Genomic DNA, 19,347 nt, shown 5'->3' with positions numbered 1-19,347 from the left:
TTATTTAGTCTCGAGAATTCACTCAATTATTGTGCCTTCGAATGACAACAACAAGAGGACTAAATGTTTGTGATCAACGAGATTGGTGACGGTCACGGTAGTGGTGAATGAGCTGGGCTGGCAGCTTTCCAACCACGCATGGCAGATACGGCCCTTTCCTAATCTTCAAGTCTAGCATCTAAAGTACAGCCTTCAAAAAGTCTATCGCATCATCCATGCCTTGGGGTGAGTTAAACCAGTGTCCTCCACTCCCATACTCCCTCCAAGTCACATTCGCTCCAAACCCTTTCAATACCTCATACTGCCTCCTGCCCCAATCAACCAATACCAACGGATCGTCGACGCAATGTTCCAAGAGCATAGGCGTATTTTTGATAACGTCACTGTGCGTTGGGGACGAACCGACTTGAAGTGTCTTACGCATCTCATCAAGTGCTCGCCCGGCAAACGGACAACGCCCGCTGAAGCCAATAAAGGCGCCCAGTCGTTTGTCTGGGGTCGGGATGTCGAGGTTGAATAATGTGTGCAGGCTTGTCGCAGAGCCCATGCTGATGCCCATTAAAATGACTTTGTCCCACCTCCCGTTCAAGTCCTTTGCTTCACTGGCCAGAATATCGCGAATCTTGGGCACGACTTCTTTGAGTCCTTGTGCCTGGAGATCTTCATTTTCCGCCAAATTCCTCACGTTCCAGACATCGAACCATTGGTTCCATACGTCGGGTGAACTGGCGCATTTTCTTTTAGGTGCTTGAGGGAACACCCATCGAAAAGAGGGAAAAGCGTCGGCAAGGGTGCGGCCTTGAGAGTCGCGCGAGTATTGGAGCGAGCTGCAGAAGTTGGCAGCGCTATCTCCGCGACCGTGGAGGAAGACGACGGTGTGAGAGTGCGTTTGGCCTTGGGCTGGGGGCACTTGGATGCTGTTAATAGTAAGAGAGCCCATTGAGTTAATGATGAGAGAGGATGTGATAATAAAGTCGCTGATGAAGTGAAGGTTACGAGGGGAAGTTCTTTATAGGTGATGCTGCCTAGAGCAGGAGGTCCCACTTTATTACCCTGATCAAACGTACAACTATCCAATGATGGGATGTTGCTTACCGCGCGACATCCACCCTAAAGAACCACTTCTCCCAACCATTTCTTGCACCAACTTCACATACACTATTAGCAGCTTCGAAAATATCTTAGAAATAATGGCACTCTTATGACTCACTCCAAATTGTTGTCTAAAAATCAACTAAACAGGCATCATGACCCCTCCGTCGCCAGACGTACACAAGGCACTTGACTTGGTCGACCGTGTCCCACTTGAACATCCTGCGTCCGCTCTATTACGCGCCTACATTCTCGAGGCCGTCCAGGCTCAGACGGCTGCAGATTACGTACAAAGCCGATTGACAACCGACGGACATGCTGGTCTTCTTGTTACCGATTGGATTTATGTTGTTGACTCAGGTTGGTATCTCCTCTAAACTTTAGTCAACGCGCCTCACTTACTCAACCGCATGCGCTGGCAGTCATCTCTGGCACCCAGCCGCGAGCCCCTTCGTCTGATGAGATCAATGCCATTATTAAGCGAGACGGAGGTATATGCTGCGTAACAGGAAAGCAGGGTAGCCTCTGGGACCCCGTAATTGTTGCCCCGATTCTACCTGTGCCAGCTGCGTGGCTCAAAGGCGAGGTTAGTTCTTTTTGTTCCTGTCGTTTTTTATACCCTCACGTCTAAATTCAAGACCAGCCACGTATTATAGAGCTACTTGTAGCCTTCTTTGGACCCCAGTACTTTGATTGGTGGCGTTGGTTTATCGGTAGACCTGAGATATATTCACCTTATCAAACTCACTGGCTTGTCCGTAGGAGCGTGCATAAAGAATTCCAGCGCGGCATCGTCAAATTAATAAGATTGACTTCATCCATGATTGAGGTAAGAGGCAATGGCCATTTGAAGGAATATCAGGTCTAACAAACCTGTCTAGTTTAGAGTCGAGCATGTTCTTATTGATGATCAGCAACCTGTCGATGTGAACGGCGCGATTGCTTTGCTAGGTGATCATTCACGGCAGGGAATTGAGAAGGCCGATGCACGGCTGATTGGTTCGCACGCCCGCTTCTCCAGAAGTATCCAGCTAGTGAATCTTGCAAGGACCATCGCCCCCGGTCTTTTCTTTGAGCGGAAATCCATCACAGATGTCCCTCAACAGCATTTCCCAGTTCGAATGCGCTCTGGTAGCCTCGGTCTGGAATACGCGTTCATGCGTCCAATGATGCTTTTGTGGCGGTTTTTCCCATCCACAATTCGTATCGCGGCATACGGGCTGTTGCAAAAGCTCGGAAACCGCTTCTACGGAAAAGATGGAGATGCGCAGGTTCAAAGGTTGCCTTTTGGACTATACCTCAAGTGTAACTCCAACCCGGACACCCTGAGGAACGAGTATAATGCCCTTAAGGTCTTGGAACAAAAGACAAACATCCCTGCGCCAAGAGTGTTCGATGTAATCTCTCAGCACACTGGCGAAGATGATTTCAGTTATCTCCTCATGAGTAGGGTTCCAGGCACAACATTGGCAACATGTCGGGATGCGCTCTCTGACCAAGACTATGCCAACCTCTCCGCTCAACTCAAGGACTGCGTCTCACAGCTTCGGGACATCCCAAAGCCGATCAACAATGGTATGGCCATCTGCAATACGTTGGGCGAAGCCTGTCGCGACCCGCGAATTCGAGATTGGGCCCCTATCGGACCCTTTCCAGATGAAGCGTCGTTTAGCCAGAATCTACGCTTCTCAGATGAGCCCAGCCGGCGTGGGCATAAAATTGTTTTTACGCACGGAGACCTCAACCCTCGCAACATCATGATGGAAAGAACTAAAAGCTCTGCAGGAGCCATAGGGTGGCGGTTAAGCGGAATTATAGACTGGGAAACAGCAGGATATTATCCTGAGTATTGGGATTACACCAAGAGCATGTTTGAGGGATTTCGTTGGCCAAGAAGGCACAACGAGATGATGCAAGACGTATTTAATGAGTTTGGCGACTATAGCAAGGAATTGGATGTAGAGAGGCGGGCATGGGAGTCAGGAGACGGGATTTAATATAGTAGAGCCGCTAATTTAGCAAGATGAACTTGACGTCGTACTGTTTCACAACCTGCTGCGTGATGAAAAGGGTTTAGGATCAAATGGGTAATGCACACCGCAAAAAGCGCTGTGGTGATCGGGTTTGTTGGATCAAGTAGTTTCCATGACCGTAACGAGTGAATTGTATGTAATGACTGTGACTACTTTAAGAATGACCCATATGTTGAATATGTAATTTCATCCCCACGTGCATCACTGGGATTCGCATGCCCATAATCCCCGACCTTCTCTTCCCAGGGTGGCATTGTCTTTTAGTTCCATGGAATACATGACATTCAGACGATAAGAACGGCAACAACACTACTGAGGGTACCAATACATTCGCCATCCACGACATTGCCAGTGAAAGGGCTACTGGCGTCAGGGTGGTTGCTAAATCCGCGAACTGTAAAGTTTAGAGTTAGCATATTGTCTACGTGGAATAGGTAATGAGAAGCCTATAGGCGAGGTTGTCTCCGTTGGAGTTGACCAAAAGCCCACCACAAGATCTAGTAGGGCCACCGCTATGGTGTGTACCACCCTGGCTCGGATCAAAGTCGATGAAGCGGGATCCAATGAAGTTCTGGCAGCCAGTATCGGAGTAGCTAAATTTTGATTAGATCATCAGACATGTTGCGTTCAGTGCAGGCAAACGGACAAGTTGACCTGGACTGAGGCAGCCATGGCCGCGGCGGCAAAGGTGGCAACGGAAAGAAGGCTAGTAAAATGCATGATGAGATAGAACTGTTCAAATAACAGATTTTTGTGGTTACAAGTGTCTTCGTGTCTGTGAATAAGACTATGAAGGGTTGATTGTCACAATAAAGAAGGGGAGCCTGGGTTCTTTTTCTACCCGCGACGTTCCATCAGATGCCGCCGCCTTTTCCAACCGTAGGACACTGATGGCTCACCGGAGACTATCCTGCATCGACACTGACACAGCCATGAGGGAACATACTCATAAGCGGAAAGTGTTACATCCGAGCGACCGTTCTAGGATCAAGGCACAAAAGTTGGTATCATGAAGTCGTAGCCAATAGAGCAGATCAAACTCGCTTGGAGGCTACTGAAGAGAGCCCCGTCAAAAGGAAAATGAGGTGCATCATTCTAGGATTTCCAACTCATAAAACTCCATGCGTAACTGTGGAGTTCATGCATGTATGCATTGCCATAGGGGGTCTGTAGACTCGGCAACGCCCAGAAGTGACAGCAGTAGTTGTCATCTGCCTTGATTCTCGTTATTGACTAAATTGTTACCATATGATGGGTAGCAAAGCGCGGCTCACTGAGGTTCCCGTTCCAAGGTAGAAATGTGATTGGCTCCTCACTGGCAAGAAGTTATACGGTGAACGTAAACCGGCACTGTTTATGCTTCCATCCTGGTTCATCCTTGTTCAGTAGTGACTACATAGGGTTGCGTCTGTGTCGTGACTGCCGTAGACTGAGAATGCTGTGCTTATGAGCTGCATCACTTCTCGGCGAGATAATCGAGGCTGGTACGAGGGGGACTTTCCTATTTGCTATAGCCCTCCTCAGAAGGTCAGGGAAAAGCTGGTGTTGACTATCATGTAAGGGAGCATAAGCAGGTCCAAGCTGAAAGCAGAGGCTCTAACCCATCTGTTCCCGTCAGTTACCGCAAGCTTCCTCAATCCGATACACCAACCATGAGATTTGAGGGATCGACGTATAAGCGGGGAGCATAAGCGGTGACTAAAAGTGGGAGGGGAAGCGGCCCGAGAGGGAATAACCAAGCGGAAATAATGCTGACATCGGAGATTTATGAGGTAACGAAACGGGTTTATTATTAACTCTTCCGCATAGTGTACTTTATTGCAACTTGGTGCTTTCTCTACTGTGAGAGTCGTGCTATCTAAGAATCGTAATACTTGAATACATGAGTAGAGGTCTTTTCTCCCTTAGAATCATATCTTTGAGGCAAAACATTGAACAGACCATCCGCATCCCGAGGCTCATAGTCCAGTGTCGATGCAGCCTGAATGAGCACAGGCAGGCCATAATTTTCTATGAGCCAGTAAGCCACCATATCCATAGCGGCAACAGCGCCAGATCCAGTCCAGATATTCCCATCAATGACCCATTTCTTCTCTCGTGTCCAATTCACCTGTGGCCAGCGGTTTTGGACCCAATCAAATTCGATGTTGTTGACAGTAGCTGTCTTCCCGTTCAAAACACCTGTGGATGCGACAATACTAGCTCCTGTGCAGCTTGTAAAGAGCAACTTGCCGGCAGCGACATGTTTACGTATAAAGTCGGCATGCTTCGGATGCAAGTCGAAGTTACCGAGGTAAGGTCCTGGAACAAGCAAGATGTCGAGCTCGGGGCAGTCATCAACTGAGGTTGTAGGGATGATAGTCATCTGGCCGGTGCCAAGCTTAACAGGATCTCTGGTAACGCCGATATGGTGGAATGTGAATTGCGGTGCCTGTGAGATGAGATCATCGCTAACAGGTCCGTACTCTCGATTAATTAGGAATGCCGTCTTGTTGGCCGAGTTGAGGAGGTCCATAGGTCCGCTGGCGTCAATTACCTGATACGCATAGGCCAGAATGCCGAACTGAACGGTAGCCATGACTGTAGTTGATGAAAGATAGATGCTGCAGTAGATATTTGCGTAAGTAAATAAATAACAGAATAGCGAGAGAATGATGGCATGGCCTATTTATGGCCAAGATCGTTACAAAGCACCATATTGAGAGGTGTTGATGATAACGTGAAGGGTTGTAGAGTCTCCACTAGGGATTCCAAGATTACAAATGTCCTAAAGTCTGATTGTGGTGCCTAACTTCCGTGATCATTCGGATATAGTCCTAAGATTCAATTTGAAGTTTTATTGCCTTTGCATTTTTCTCTCATCCAGAAAGTTGCTAGCATAGTGGGCATAAGTCCGTTTGTACTGATAAAGAGGACTAGAGTACTTGCAGACAGCCCTAAGCTCTTGTGTATGGATCGAACGGGAGATTTAGTGTACACAGTTTATTATCCAATATACGCGGTTTATCCGATCAAGCAGTTGCGTAATCCGAGCGCAATCGCTTGGTTGGGCAACGTGATTTATATCCGGACGCCTTCGGATACAGCGTCGGGAATCTCGGAGCCGGCGAATGAGCAAATTTAATAATAAAAAATCGCTTACGGCATTTTTCAAGAAGATCATCTTCTCAGCTACCAAAGCTGGAGGGAAATAATCTAACGTAGTACCATTCGACTACGGTTAGTCGTGTCATCAGAAGGGCGTTGATTACTCAGATGGATTACCCAAAGTCCACGACGTTTCGTAGGATTACCCAATTAACTCTCTTGGTGCTCCGTCAACACAAAATAAAACCGTTAAAACTTGAGAACACTCGTTAAGAATGTAGAATGCTTATAAATCAGAAGGTAGGTGAGGGACCATCTGACAGGGTCACATTATCATGGAATGAATGTATAAAAGTGTTTTATGCCAAAACCAAACGCATACATCCAACCTATCTTTCATCCTAAGCCATCATGCGGTGCCTTTATATACTTGTCTTTTCCGTTGGCTCTCTCCTCTGTGCTGCTTTAGAGCCCTCCTCGCTGCCAAATGTCGATGCCACCTTTACCAAGGGCCCTAAGCCGTTTCGAATTCACGTTGACCGAGACTTCATTGAGGATACCCGGCAGCGGGTTGCTCATACAAGGTCACCATTGTTCATAAATGTGTCAAGCGATGGCCCTGGTGCTGAGAACTTCACAAACGTTCGTGACTTCTGGGTCAATGAGTATGATTGGAATGCTACGGAAGCTTCTATCAACAACAGGTAAGGACTACACGAGCAGAAATATTAACGATGAATGCTGATACTTTGCGAAGATTCAGGCAGTTTACGACTATTGTTGAGCCCGAGATCGACAACGTCACTCATTCTGTACCGCTACATTTCGTCCATCACCGCTCACCAAGGTCAGACGCCATACCGTTGCTGTTTGTTCACGGATGGCCGGGTTCCTTCCTTGAAGTCGGTAACATTATCGGAAATCTGACGAATCCACCAAACTCATCTGTACCAGCATTTCATGTTGTTGCGCCTTCGATTCCAGGCTTTGGATTCTCTCCGGCACCAAAGCAGCCAGGCTTTGGCCCCGCGGCGGCTTCTTATGCATTCAACGAACTGATGCTTCAGCTTGGCTACTCCAGATACGTCATTCAAGGTGGAGATTTTGGTGGTGTCATCCTTCGCTACCAAGCCCACTATTTCCCAAAGCATGTAATCTCGGCACTCAGCAATTTCTGGATTATCCAGCCCGGGAATAATGACCTTCGCCGACTTTCACAGGGAGAAGCAACGCCTGATGAAGTTGCATACATCGAGATTATAGAAAAGTATGAGAATCAGGGATCAGGATACCGACTGATAATGTCCACGGAACCACTCACCGTCGCATACGGTATGACGGACTCGCCACTTGGGAACGCCATGTGGATGTATTCCATTATGAACAGGGTCATCGACCCTGCTATCATGGCATGGACTCCCGAGGAGATCATTACCTGGTCCATGATGTATTGGATCCAAGGTCCGTATGGTGGCATGCGTTTCTATAAGGAAGTTCAAAATGATGGGGGTTTTGAAACACTCGACTTTGGCACATTGCCCCTGGTAGCGGTCCCAGTCGCTATCAGTCAATTTCCTTACGACTTAACTTATCGTATGCCGCTGGATTGGGCGAAGCGAGGAGGAAATGCTCTAAAGAGAACTGTACATGACCATGGCGGCCATTTTGCTGCTTATGAAGTCCCTGATCTGCTGCTCGACGATATCTGGTCATGGTTCGGAGATAAAGAAGCTTCGGGAACAAAAACATTCACCTAGTTCATACCAATGACCAAAAGCTACATATCGCTCAGTATCCCCAATAGCTTGTTTAGTAATCATCACAATATAATCTTTGGACTATTACCACAAATGACCAAGAGGTGTTGTGTTGTGTTCTAACATCTCACAATCGTGCAGAGTTAACTTCCCCTAATTACCACGAAGTAAGGCCTACAATGTGAGCATCAGCTCCCACCTGTACCACTCTAAATAACACATCTCAAAAAGAATCTTCAGGCAGAATACCCTCCCAGTTGCCACACATCACTTGAGCTTCCCTTGAAGTCATCATTGAGAGTAGCACAGTAAAAGCACAGTGAGTCTGGGCGAGATATAGACCTGAAATACAGAGCTAAACCGTCTCTTCCATATACTTCCTACTAAGGCTGCGGGAGCTTACTGAAATACAGCTTAGTATGCGGCATTGGGACTTCAGATTGAAAGGAAGACTATTGAAGCATGTCTTAAAGTAGTGGATTTTGTCAGAGAGGAGAGTTTACTGCCCAAATATCTATAGATCTGAATATAATACACCATTCCGTCCTGCAACTCTTAAAGAGTCACCATTTTCTCCGAACAGTCTGATGTGGCCCTGTTAATAGACTGTCAATCATGGTCTGATACTAGCCTTTCATAGTTGGCCGATATCCAAATACCTTCCACCAGTTTTGATTCGATTATATCGGGGGTCTATCTCAACGATCAATGCTTCATATGCAACAAAAGACAGGCCCATCCCTAGCTTACGTAGCGAACTTGCTGAGGGCTCGTAGCTTAGCACCGTAAAAGAACAACACCCACATGCCAAAGATGCCAATGACGCTTAGACCACCAAGAAGACTTGTTCCCTTTGCAAAGCCGAGATTCTTGTAAAGTGGATGAGCGAATAGAATACTGCCGCTGGCTAAGGCACTTCTAAAGAAGTCGTTGGCTGCGAACAGCGAAGCAGCATATTGAGGGTAGGTCATGGGGACATAAAGGAATACTACCTGTAGCACAGTGAAGATTGAACCAGCATAGATCGTGACTCCAATGACGGGCACGATCCAGTGTATGGAAACCCTAGCCGTCCATGCAAATATGAAAAGACCAATAGTCGGGCCGAAGCAGGCAGCAAGTCCAGGCGAGAGTACCTCCTCTTGTTGGGCGATGCCAGACTTCTTCATTCGTGGTATGAGCACGTAATATAGATATAAACCGTATAGAATGATAGCCAAGATGCATCCAACGGCGATGCAGATGAAAACAAGGCCAACCTCTCCAGTAGACATGTCATAATAGACAGGAAAGACTAATGGGAAGACCTCAAAGTCTACATGGTCAGATGTGAATGCAGGACAGAGACATAGTTTACTTACATGAGTAGTATATGGCATAGAGAATGGCCGAATATATCTGAACAAATAGGACGGCTGGGTCTTTGATGGTGATCTCCAGGGGCTTGATCAAAGCGTCTACAGCTATGCCCGAGACTGTAAGATGTGCCTGGTCGATCTCGCTCTGAGACTGAAGCCTCTGACTGCCCGCAGACCGGCGCAACCTTTGGGCTCGTCGAAGTAGGATGTTAGAGGCGCTTGTTTCCGGCATGCACACAAAAAGAGCAATCAGTACCGGCGCTGAGACCCAAATTGACTCATACAAGGACCAACGCCACCCCTTTGCTGTAACGGCGTACGCACTGATCAATGGGCCAAGGGATGCTGCGAAACAGTCAGAAAACGCGAACAAAAACAAAGCATGCCGGAGTTCCTACGGCCACAAGACATAGCACCAACCCAAGCAATCATAGCGAGGGGCATATGTATCATGCCATACATATCACCCAATGACGCACCACCTGAAGCCAAACATGGAGACCCGAAGAATCCTTGCAGAAACCGCAAGACGATGAGTCCCGCGAATGAATCAACCAAAGCGGTTGGAATGGAGATAATAACAAAAATCCCGAAAGTGACGATGTAGACAGGATTGCGACCGATACGAGGGATTTCCCCGAGAGGAGAGAATAGCAATGGACCTATGCCGTATCCCAGAACGTACATCGCAAGACCGAGCGTTGCTTCAAGGTTACTGACTCCAAATCTCTCCATGACGCCCTCTGTTGAGGGTGAGTATATCGCTGAACTTAGATATACAACAAAAGTGTAGAAACAAATGATCAAGCCAACGAGGGCCCGACGAAGGTTCGACCAGTTCTGGGGGTTGGCGGGATCTTGGTCCGAGTACCAGTCAACTAGAATGACCCCGTTCTCGGTAGCATTTGGCGCGGCGTCAGTGATCCCATCAGTGTCGAGCGCTTTGCTCTCGATATCTAAGCCTTCGATGGTATTCTGATCGGCTGTTGGATTGACGATCGTCGAGGGGGTCTCCGTCCCAGTATGGCATGCGTATCCGTGATCGGCGTTACTGAGTAATTGATTCCAGGCAGCAGGTAGCTCAAATTCTGGATGCTCTTCTGGATATTTGAAGAGGCGATTTTTGGTAACAAATCGGATAATCTGTCCCAGAGGCGCGTCCCGGATAGTGTCATGAAGAGAATTGGCTACACCCATGATTGTTGTCTGGCTCCCAACTCCGGTTTCAAGGGACTTGATTATGTAAATGTCAATATCAATAAAAGGATTCTCAGGACGGCAAGACGGAACTATATACTGAATTATCATTTGAAGTCGTAAGCTATATACAATGCTCCATAACGTATACCAGCATTATGTAACGCTAGCCGAGACTTTAACGTTAAAGGCCATCATATCCTTGTTATTGTTAATCACGGTCTTACAAAATACGCAATTTAGATGACAGTAGATCTAGCCGACTCTGGTTTAGAAATTAAGACCAAGTTTGGGCGAAACTGACAAATCGAGCAACGGGCGTCCTATATATCCGATCAGTGTCGGATATCAACTTTATCCAGCAAGGGCCGAGCCATGAGCGGATCCCAATTACATCTTCATAACGTGGGGCGATTATCAATCCGCGACAGTCTACCTTTACAAGAGCCAGAGCTTGCAGAGCAATAGGAATTTGATTGTGAGGTAGAAATAATCATAGGCTACATATCTGAGAGCACCACAGTGGAAAGAATGTGTAGCTATAAGAATGAGTACTGCGACAAAGGAATGTACCTGATGAAATATGATATCCAAAGCCCTCTTTATCAGAATAGGACCATCCAGCCATTTACTCCTTGGTATTTGGGTGGTCTCTCTGACTATCACTCGTCAAGTCAATGTATAGTTTCGCCTTGGGATCTGCAGGGGGGGGATGGAATTATGTCACCCCGATGCATGGGAGCCTTGGGAGAACTTTGAGTCTTTGGTGAGACAAACTTTCGCCCCGGTGGCCACTTTGGTTGACCAGGTGGCGATCGACCAGCGAACACTGGCGGCCCGTCGAGTGCATTCTTTCCTAGTCGCTCAAGAGGCGAGCCTGAAATTGGAGATGCAAAATTGAAATCAATCCCATGACCCACTGTGGTCGGCTTCGGCGTCGCGTCGTCAGAGTCCTCAGATGGCTGCGAAGACTGTCCATGAAGAATATCCGGTCTTTCAGATCCCTTCTTGCTACTTGATCCAGCCTTTGGTGTTTCAGGATCACTCGGAGGTCTCCATACGACCGTTGTGTCCTTTGAGAAGGAGCTAAATGAAAAAGCTGAAGTAGAGGCTACAGAAACGGCAACCTCAGACTGAGCATCTCCATCATCTGTGTGGGCATCCGAGGGTGACCTTGATCGTGATTCAGAGCTTGTAGGATGGTAGTCTGAGTCATCTGGATCGTCATTATCGACCTCTGGAATCTGAGACTCTTGCGTTGAATTGGAACTCTGTGTTGTCTCTTCGCGCCGACTCCTGAGAGGCAATTGTGCTGTTGCTTCAACTCGATGAAGGGCTTCAACTTGAGTAGTAACTGTAGAGCCATTCGTAACAATGACCTGCAGCCTATCCGTTACCTCTTTGTCGATTTGGCTGGAAATGAATTCTCTCTCCGTGGAGCATATCTGATGCATAAGCCTACCAAGGAAGAGCGGCGTGACCTTTTTATGTGCCATATCATCTAGTTCCATGCCTGCAGGTGTATCTAGTAGATCTCGAACCATTGGCACGACGAGTCTTCACTTTTCTATAGTCTTCTGACGAAATGCTTCTGACTTGGCCGTCGGCAGTAGGTCAGCCACCATGCCTGTCTTCTGCCCGCTGTGTATGTGTTTCCACTGCTCCATATACGAGACGATTAAAGGCTTGAAGACTCGGATTGCCCACGTGTGTGTATTCTCGATGATCATCTGAAACGTCATGATGTCGGTGAGGTTTTTGACGTCGCCTTCCAGATCGCTCGCATGACCTATCGATATCAGTATAGTGTTTGACGGTGTATGGGCTCGTGATTGCAACACGTACGTAACCCTCTTTCCGCCTCCTTGTTAATACCTCATCTGTATCCCTTCGGCTATATGGCGCATCAAAGTCTTCGGCAAAGTACATGAGCCATACTGTAACAGAAGGTCCAACTGTAGTAACCACAGGGATTGGAGGGATATGTGCGTGTCTAGGAAGCTTAGCAGCATATTGAGCCGTCTGTTGGACCAGATTGGTGGCACAAGCCGCAGCGTTGACGCCCTGGCAGTTGATAACGTGCTCGAGTGCCTCATTCTGATCCTTCTCTTTTTTGTACTCTACTATAAGCCAAGGATAACATCGGAGGTTGGCCTCCAGTGGAGACCTCTCGAATATGCGAACGGAGACGGCTCAAGGCCAAACTTTTTCAGTGCTTGAAGGGCCGACCATGTGAAGGCTCCACAGGTCGAGAATCCCAAGCTTGGGCCCGTTGCCGCGCTTTCGGATCTGCCACTTTTGGTAGTCCACTATTGTTGCGATGGTGATAAACCGGGAAGAAAAAAGCTTGATCGGGTTTTGGACATTTTACTGGCCTTAATCGCGAGGTTGTTGCCTCCTTCCCGGGCTCGAATATGGTCCAAATTTCATCACTGCTTCTGTCTCTCTTGTTAAGAATTCATGTCGGACAAGACTTCGTGGCAGTCATACCTTATCACCTGATCATAGTAGTACATGCTTCGTGATACTCTTGGAATTTCGGTTAGATTCAATTATATTGGTATCGTATCAAGTGACTTACCGTCTTGAATCGTCTCTCGATAAAGAGGGAGAGTCGGTAAGCTGATCGAACAAGCGCTTTCCGAAGATATCCTGCCACACGTTCTCCGCATAACCCCCACCCACTCTGCTAAGAACCTCATGCTGAATCCTCTCTGCTGCTTTACGAATTGGGTCTGGATTCAAGTCTCTCTCCATCCCTTCCTCAATATCTTTTGAGATGATGTGAAAAGATTCATCCTTCTCGTTGGATAGGCAAGAAAAGTCCGTCAAACACCTTCTGACGTCTTCTACATGCGGTGGTAGCACAAAGCTTTGCTTCATCATAAAAGATATTGGTTTGGCCAAGATCGTATCGGCTCCAAGGCATATTGAAAAGGTTGCTCGTACAGGATATGGAGGGAGGGAAATGAGGGAAATAAAGTAGCTGATACCATTGGGACTATGTGCGTAGTCACCCACCATAATGCCCAGGACTAACACCTGGTCATGAGTGGAGAGGTTACATAGCTACTTGCTGCCTATGAGGTCAAACTACAGGCCTCTGACGCAGGTGGTAAGTAATGCATGGATAGGATTCCGGCTCGCTCCCGTTGCAGAATTAATCTGCAGCACACAGGGATGTTTCCCATTTCATTTGCTCAGTTTAGCCACGCTGTTGGTTGACCCTTGCAAAGTTCAACCAACTACATAACACCCTGTCTGAGGTCGTCACGCGCATGGTCGATATCGAGTGATATGTGGAGAGAGATGCAGTCTGCTCCAAGTATGGAAGGCCTTTTGAGTAATAGTTGTGATTGAAGTCTAAATATAACTGGATATCAGGTCCTGAACAGCTTTTGTAGTAGCATATGAAAGAGCAGTGTTTCCAGCCTCATCAACCTTGTCAGGAATTGCTCCTCGATGTAGAAGCAGCTGCACACAATCCTCAGCACCATAGGCATGGCATGAAGCAGCATATGATAGAGGTGTCCCACCACGATTGTCAGCTGCATTTACATCTGCCCCATGGTCAAGCAGTAGCTGACAAGCCTTAGCGCCAAGTAGGGCCGCATATGAGAGTGGCGTACAGCCACTGTTGTCTACCCTATGAACATCCGCGCCATGGCCAATTAATAATTGCATCTTGGCTTCGGGCTCGTTTGGGCTACACGCGGCCTGGAAAAGTGCTGTCTGTCCCCAGTCATCTGTCGCAGCAACACTGGCTCCACCCGAGATCAGCAATCGCATGCATTCTTCACTGCCTCCACGTGCAGCATACGTAAGTGGTGTCTTGCCATGCATGCAGGTTTTCTGAACATTAGCGCCATTTTTAAGTAGGAAAGCTACAACAGCTGTGTTTCCATTTGCAGCAGCGAGACAAAGTGGCGTCCGCTTGAGCTGGTCTCTAGATTCAATGTAGACTCCGTTCTCAATGAGAAATCCTAAAGTAGCAGAGATATCATGACTGTGTTGAATGGCAACTGAAAACGGTGTCTCGCCACGGGGGGTTCGGAAGTTTATAGATGTGTAGGCTTTGGACGAAGCAATAGCAAACGACGCCACAATGAGGTCGTCATCTTGTAAGATATTGCAAAGAAGACCCCATGTTGTGTTAAATCTGAAGCTGCGCCCAATGCCGTGCTTCCTTTTCTTTTCTACGTCGTATTCATTGCACAAGGAGTGTAAACGTGACGTTGCTGGCTCATCGCGTGTCTCCCTTTTGAGTAGCTTCCAGACTGTTGGTCGACTGCCCGTAGCCATTGCTGCAAGGATAGGAGCCCCGTAGCGTTCACCTTCAATGTCAAAGCAGGACTGGCTTCCTTGGTGGCTCTCAATAAGGCCCCCAAAGTTGTACTCCGCCAGGAGGTATAAAAGGCTTGCACCAGTGGTATGTCGGCGCACTTCTTTGTCCTGGAAGACATTATTGTGTCGAATCCAATTTGCAAGTGGGAAACTTCCAAAGAACCTGGTCTGGTCGATATGTCCCTCCTCTGCTGCATTCGCATGATAAAGAATATTCTGTACGGCATACCTCAGAAAAGGAAACCCATAGTCTGCCAGAACACGAGTTTCCAAGATCTGATGCTTGGAGTCGCCTGCCGGTAAACCATTCTCTTTCCAGTAAGATTGCGTATACTCAAAGCAACACTTCTTCAACTGATCGTGGCTCTCTGCACTCAGATCGCCACTCGCATCCAACAGGATAACCCTGAGGCCGTTGTCCTTAAGAAGGAAATCTCTGACTGACTCGTGGATGAACTGAACTGTTGGGTCTTGTTTTGCCCTTGTGACTTCAGCAAGGCCTTTGGAGGAACTTAGAATGAAGTTGCCAACGGCGTCTTCCGGTATTTCATCTCGATCCCACTTGCAAGTGGCGTATTCTGTGTGTGATCGAATGGCAAAATAAAGCTGCTCTGGCTTTAGTGGATGTCTTGCGAAGAGAACCCATTGAATGCATAACAGCAATTCATCCTTGTTTGTATCGTCTCGGGTCAGAATATCTCGAAATAACTCGTGCAGGTCCCCTGGTATCTCCCGAATTGTTTTCTTCAAAGTGTGGATGCGCCCTTGATCGTACTTCTGTTGCAGAATGCCAGATACAAGAACAACCCACATGAAAACACCTGACGCCTTCTCTTTGATCTGAGCCCGGACCTCTTGAGCGAGCTTGCTGTCGCCAATCTCCAACTCACTGTCAAGATACGAAATGATGTCCTGATCATGTCCCTCTTGTCCTTCAAGAACTAGCTCAATTTTCTTTGGCATCGTAATGTGAGGATAGTGTCTGCTTGCCAAGCATACCTGGAAACTGACTCCTTCAGCTGCGCTCAGGTTACCTAAGTTTTTAAATGATGACACCATTGAGCGAATCTCGGACTCATCGCATTCATCCAGAGCGTCAATAAAGACAACCACGGAAGAATCCCCAAGGCCTTCCAAAGTTTGCTCAAAAAGTGTTCTCAGTGCCTCAACACTCCAGTCATGATTCTCGCTGATCCCTAAGATCAACCCAGGATCGAGAAGACTATGAAGCCTTGGAAGTTGCTGCAGCATTTGCAGTAACAGTGACCTGTACATGCCAGTGGTTGACTTCTCCAACTCTTCTCCTCGTGCATTGAAGAAGAAAGAGATGATGGTTTTGTCTTTCATTCTTCTGCGGGCATTGCTGAGAATGAACTTCATTAAAGTGGACTTCCCTGCTCCAGGCTTTCCTTTTATCCATAGAAAGCCATGGTGTTCATCGACCTTGTCGGGATTCAGCCAGTCGAGGTACTCCCCTCTCTTGAGGATCCATTTGCATGTTTTTGCATGAGCTTTCTTGATATTGTCATGCCGAGCGTCGATTTGATTGAATCTTAAAGATTGAAGTAGATTTTCTAGTGGCGGATTAATTTGCCTACTTTGTTCTGCTTATCAAGAGAAGGTTAGTCTAGACTCATGATGCCTGAGGCCCCTGAGTGGATGTAACGAGAACGAACCTTCCTCATCTGTACATTTTCGCTTCTCTCCGCGATGCTCACATGCCTTTTCGTCCAAGATGGCTGTAGAGTGTCCATAATAGTTGTGGTAATTTATTGTTTGAGCCGTGTCTCTGCGGGTCAGCGTCTTGTTGCCCAAGTCGACATTATGCCCGGTGATTGTGCTCGCAAACTCCGAGCCAGCTTGATGTAATTGCGATGGTCCGGACATCCCTAGTCATCGATGATTATTCCCGTATTCATTGGTGACGTGGGAAACGTTCGACGAAAGATGAAGAACTAGGCGGGCCGTTTGGCATAGGGGAAAGAAATTTCTCATGGTCACACCGACTTACCGCGACACGCAGTTAAGCACTCAGCCTCATTTTCAAACCCCCAGCACATTCAGAAGTTATAGGGTTTGATTGGCTGACTCTGATCACTTTACGGATGATCTGATGCTCGCACAACACATGGGTGATTATCCACGACACTGCTACGCTTCTACAGCAGATGGAACAAAGGGATCTCTTTTATTGGCTTTTGATTCCCCATTATCGAGTAATTATATTGACGATTGATGCTCAACATCGCTATCAATATCAATTGCCGAAGAAAGAGGGAGTGGGCAGTGCCATGTGCTGGTTACTACTTACCCTGCATGATCCTGGTTGCCAAGCCTGGCCTCAAGCCCGCAGAGCAAATTCCAGGTCTGGCATTGGGTCAACACCTGCAGACACGAAACAACCTATGCAGCCACAAAGAATTGTCACCAACACAGGAAAGTTGAAGAAAGGTCAATGCTATTCTAATGGCCTCTCAAATCTTTTTGACTTTCATCTGTTCTGACAAAGAGAAGATTTCTGATTGACAAACAGATTCGTATCATCTGCTTTGCTATAAACGGAGTCAAGTCAATAAATTGGCATAGGGATCCGTTCACATAAGCACCTGCAACACTTCATGCATGTCTGAATCAGGCTCGGGTATTGTAAGCCGATCACGATGCCACCTGCAAAAGAGCTGGATGACGGGCGACTCCACACCGCTGAAGATAACGAGCAGTCAGCCGCCAGCCACTTATGAAACATCGGGGCCCCCAACACCCATCACGCTCGACCCAGAAAACGAAAACCCTGGAAATTTGTCTGCTTTATCTAAGTAACTAGAGATTAATATCCTGCATTCAGTCAAGAGCTTAAAGTTTGTCTGGTTCTACCACGACATTTCTTGACCCTGACCCAAATACCGAGCTCTTCGAGAACAAAGCTGGTTCTCTTTTCCTATACATGAGGGCAGAAAGGGAACATCCTCTCCGAAATGAGCAGCCACCAGCGACCTGCCGGCCGAGAGGACTTTGCAGTCGCCCTCGTTTGCGCCTTGCCCCTTGAGTTCGATGCTGTCTGCATGGTAGTTGATGAGTTCTGGGATGAGGATGGTGATCAATTCGGCAAAACTGGTGGGGATCGGAACATGTATGTCACTGGGCGTATCGATAAGCATTATGTCGTGATAGTATTGCTAGGCAAGGGAAAGGTAAACTCCGCAACCGCTGCTTCAGACCTACGCACAAGCTACCCAAATATTTGCCTCACAATACTAGTTGGAGTTTGCGGTGCCGTTCCTTCCACAGATGAAAATGGTATTCGTCTGGGCGACGTGGTTATCAGCGACTCCATCATTCAATATGACTTTGGCCACCAGACAGATCAGGAGTTTGTCCGCAAGAAGACCTCTCATGGTGATCTGGTACCCAAAGAAATTCTCAATCTCCTGGAAAGCCTCCAAACATTCTTGGGAAAGAGACGTCTCATGAAAGGTTCTGCGACGTCTATTGAGGAACTGAAAGAGACTGCTGCTCGACTAGGCCAGCATGGAAGATATGACAGGCCAGAAAAAAGAATTATTAGCGCTTCTGGATCAATGTCGCAACCAGTGGCCCTGAGAGGACAGAAAGCCGATCAAACCATCGACATACAAGCACCTACTATCCACTTTGGACCCATGGCTTCAGGCGATACGGTCATGATCTCTGCTGAACACCGTGATCGTATCGCCGCTGCTGAGGATATAATTGCATTCGAGATGGAAGGTGCAGGAATATGGCAAGAGTTTCCATGCATCATTGTCAAAGGGGTATCCGACTTTGCTGATTGTGAGAAGACCAAGGAGTGGCAAGACTATGCTGCTGCAATGGCCGCTGCAACATCGAAAGCTATCTTGAAGCGGTACATTCACACCGACAGAAAGCTTACTCCTCCCCCAGGCCATTCCCTCTTAGCGAGACAACATGGATCAAACTATGGTGGGACGATTGAGACGGTGCATGATGTAATTCAGGGCAATCGAATGCGCGTTTCATCTACCCAGCCACCTCGAGCTTACGAGCAGGAAGGGTCGTCATTCAAGGCGAATATTCAGTCTGGCGCTGGTGTGCAACAAGGAAACGTAATGGAATTTTTCTGAATCAGGTGTGATTGCGGTGCGCTGAATTTAATTGCTTTGACTGAAGAGCAACAGGCTACTTCATTAAATGTGCAACATTAATAGACGTCATCTTCCACCAAATCGATGTGTCGATATACGACTACCCTTTAATAGAACCATTATTAGCGTCGGAAGCTTACTAGCTTATCTTAAGACATACGGAGAATTTTGTACCATTCTCCTTGCTCGGCGCGGCTCATGAATCAGGCTCACCCTGCTGGCGGTCAACAGAATACTAACTCCATGTCTCACCTGGCCATAGAGAAGGCAATGAGGGGCAAGCACAGGCTCTCCATCCTAAATTAAGTACTAGTCATTATTAGCAGTCTCGTTTGTG

General features: G+C 47.5%; 10 protein-coding genes across 10 annotated transcripts; 3 read left to right on the top strand and 7 right to left on the bottom strand.

Moving 5' to 3' along the window:
* Positions 1-93: 93 nt before the first annotated feature.
* On the bottom strand, positions 94-973 carry FOBCDRAFT_11344 (Alpha/Beta hydrolase protein). Its single transcript, XM_031192597.3, has one exon. The coding sequence runs from the start codon at positions 938-940 to the stop codon at positions 179-181; it is 762 nt and encodes a 253-aa protein (XP_031031443.2). The 5' UTR covers positions 941-973; the 3' UTR covers positions 94-178.
* Positions 974-1,247: 274 nt separating this feature from the next.
* FOBCDRAFT_245201 (kinase-like domain-containing protein) lies at positions 1,248-3,089 on the top strand (the record flags this gene model as incomplete). The annotated part of the gene is made up of 4 exons (XM_059610667.1): positions 1,248-1,452; positions 1,515-1,673; positions 1,731-1,921; positions 1,974-3,089. 4 exons carry the CDS (start codon positions 1,248-1,250, stop codon positions 3,087-3,089), a joined length of 1,671 nt encoding a protein of 556 aa, XP_059466210.1.
* A 320-nt stretch (positions 3,090-3,409) lies between these two features.
* Positions 3,410-3,845, bottom strand: FOBCDRAFT_281408 (uncharacterized protein; the record flags this gene model as incomplete). The annotated part of the gene is made up of 3 exons (XM_059611601.1): positions 3,410-3,519; positions 3,651-3,718; positions 3,772-3,845. The coding sequence occupies 3 exons, from the start codon at positions 3,843-3,845 to the stop codon at positions 3,410-3,412; spliced, it is 252 nt and encodes an 83-aa protein (XP_059466209.1).
* Positions 3,846-4,983: 1,138 nt separating this feature from the next.
* FOBCDRAFT_254083 (class I glutamine amidotransferase-like protein) lies at positions 4,984-5,833 on the bottom strand (the record flags this gene model as incomplete). The annotated part of the gene is made up of 1 exon (XM_031192594.3): positions 4,984-5,833. Exon 1 carries the CDS (start codon positions 5,701-5,703, stop codon positions 4,984-4,986), a length of 720 nt encoding a protein of 239 aa, XP_031031440.2. The 5' UTR covers positions 5,704-5,833.
* A 790-nt stretch (positions 5,834-6,623) lies between these two features.
* Positions 6,624-7,969, top strand: FOBCDRAFT_245199 (Alpha/Beta hydrolase protein; the record flags this gene model as incomplete). The annotated part of the gene is made up of 2 exons (XM_059610666.1): positions 6,624-6,916; positions 6,976-7,969. The coding sequence occupies 2 exons, from the start codon at positions 6,624-6,626 to the stop codon at positions 7,967-7,969; spliced, it is 1,287 nt and encodes a 428-aa protein (XP_059466208.1).
* A 746-nt stretch (positions 7,970-8,715) lies between these two features.
* Positions 8,716-10,681, bottom strand: FOBCDRAFT_245198 (major facilitator superfamily domain-containing protein; the record flags this gene model as incomplete). Its single annotated transcript, XM_031192592.3, has 4 exons — positions 8,716-9,284; positions 9,331-9,672; positions 9,726-10,616; positions 10,657-10,681. 4 exons carry the CDS (start codon positions 10,679-10,681, stop codon positions 8,716-8,718), a joined length of 1,827 nt encoding a protein of 608 aa, XP_031031438.3.
* A 517-nt stretch (positions 10,682-11,198) lies between these two features.
* On the bottom strand, positions 11,199-12,149 carry FOBCDRAFT_245197 (uncharacterized protein; the record flags this gene model as incomplete). Its single annotated transcript, XM_059610665.1, has 2 exons — positions 11,199-12,058; positions 12,107-12,149. 2 exons carry the CDS (start codon positions 12,147-12,149, stop codon positions 11,199-11,201), a joined length of 903 nt encoding a protein of 300 aa, XP_059468067.1.
* Positions 12,150-12,262: 113 nt separating this feature from the next.
* Positions 12,263-13,548, bottom strand: FOBCDRAFT_208450 (uncharacterized protein; the record flags this gene model as incomplete). Its single annotated transcript, XM_059609233.1, has 5 exons — positions 12,263-12,313; positions 12,370-12,647; positions 12,754-12,962; positions 13,015-13,053; positions 13,106-13,548. 5 exons carry the CDS (start codon positions 13,546-13,548, stop codon positions 12,263-12,265), a joined length of 1,020 nt encoding a protein of 339 aa, XP_059468066.1.
* Positions 13,549-13,887: 339 nt separating this feature from the next.
* Positions 13,888-16,755, bottom strand: FOBCDRAFT_147891 (uncharacterized protein; the record flags this gene model as incomplete). Its single annotated transcript, XM_059608268.1, has 2 exons — positions 13,888-16,442; positions 16,545-16,755. The coding sequence occupies 2 exons, from the start codon at positions 16,753-16,755 to the stop codon at positions 13,888-13,890; spliced, it is 2,766 nt and encodes a 921-aa protein (XP_059466207.1).
* A 1,088-nt stretch (positions 16,756-17,843) lies between these two features.
* On the top strand, positions 17,844-18,989 carry FOBCDRAFT_245196 (nucleoside phosphorylase domain-containing protein; the record flags this gene model as incomplete). Its single annotated transcript, XM_031192584.2, has 1 exon — positions 17,844-18,989. The coding sequence occupies one exon, from the start codon at positions 17,844-17,846 to the stop codon at positions 18,987-18,989; it is 1,146 nt and encodes a 381-aa protein (XP_031031430.2).
* Between the last annotated feature and the right edge of the window lie 358 nt (positions 18,990-19,347).

Source organism: Fusarium oxysporum, chromosome XI, assembly GCF_013085055.1.
Source record: "Fusarium oxysporum Fo47 chromosome XI, complete sequence".
NCBI classification, from domain to species: Eukaryota; Fungi; Ascomycota; class Sordariomycetes; order Hypocreales; family Nectriaceae; genus Fusarium; species Fusarium oxysporum.
Note: the sequence above shows the minus strand (reverse complement) of the source record. Positions and strands in the feature narration are given on the sequence as shown.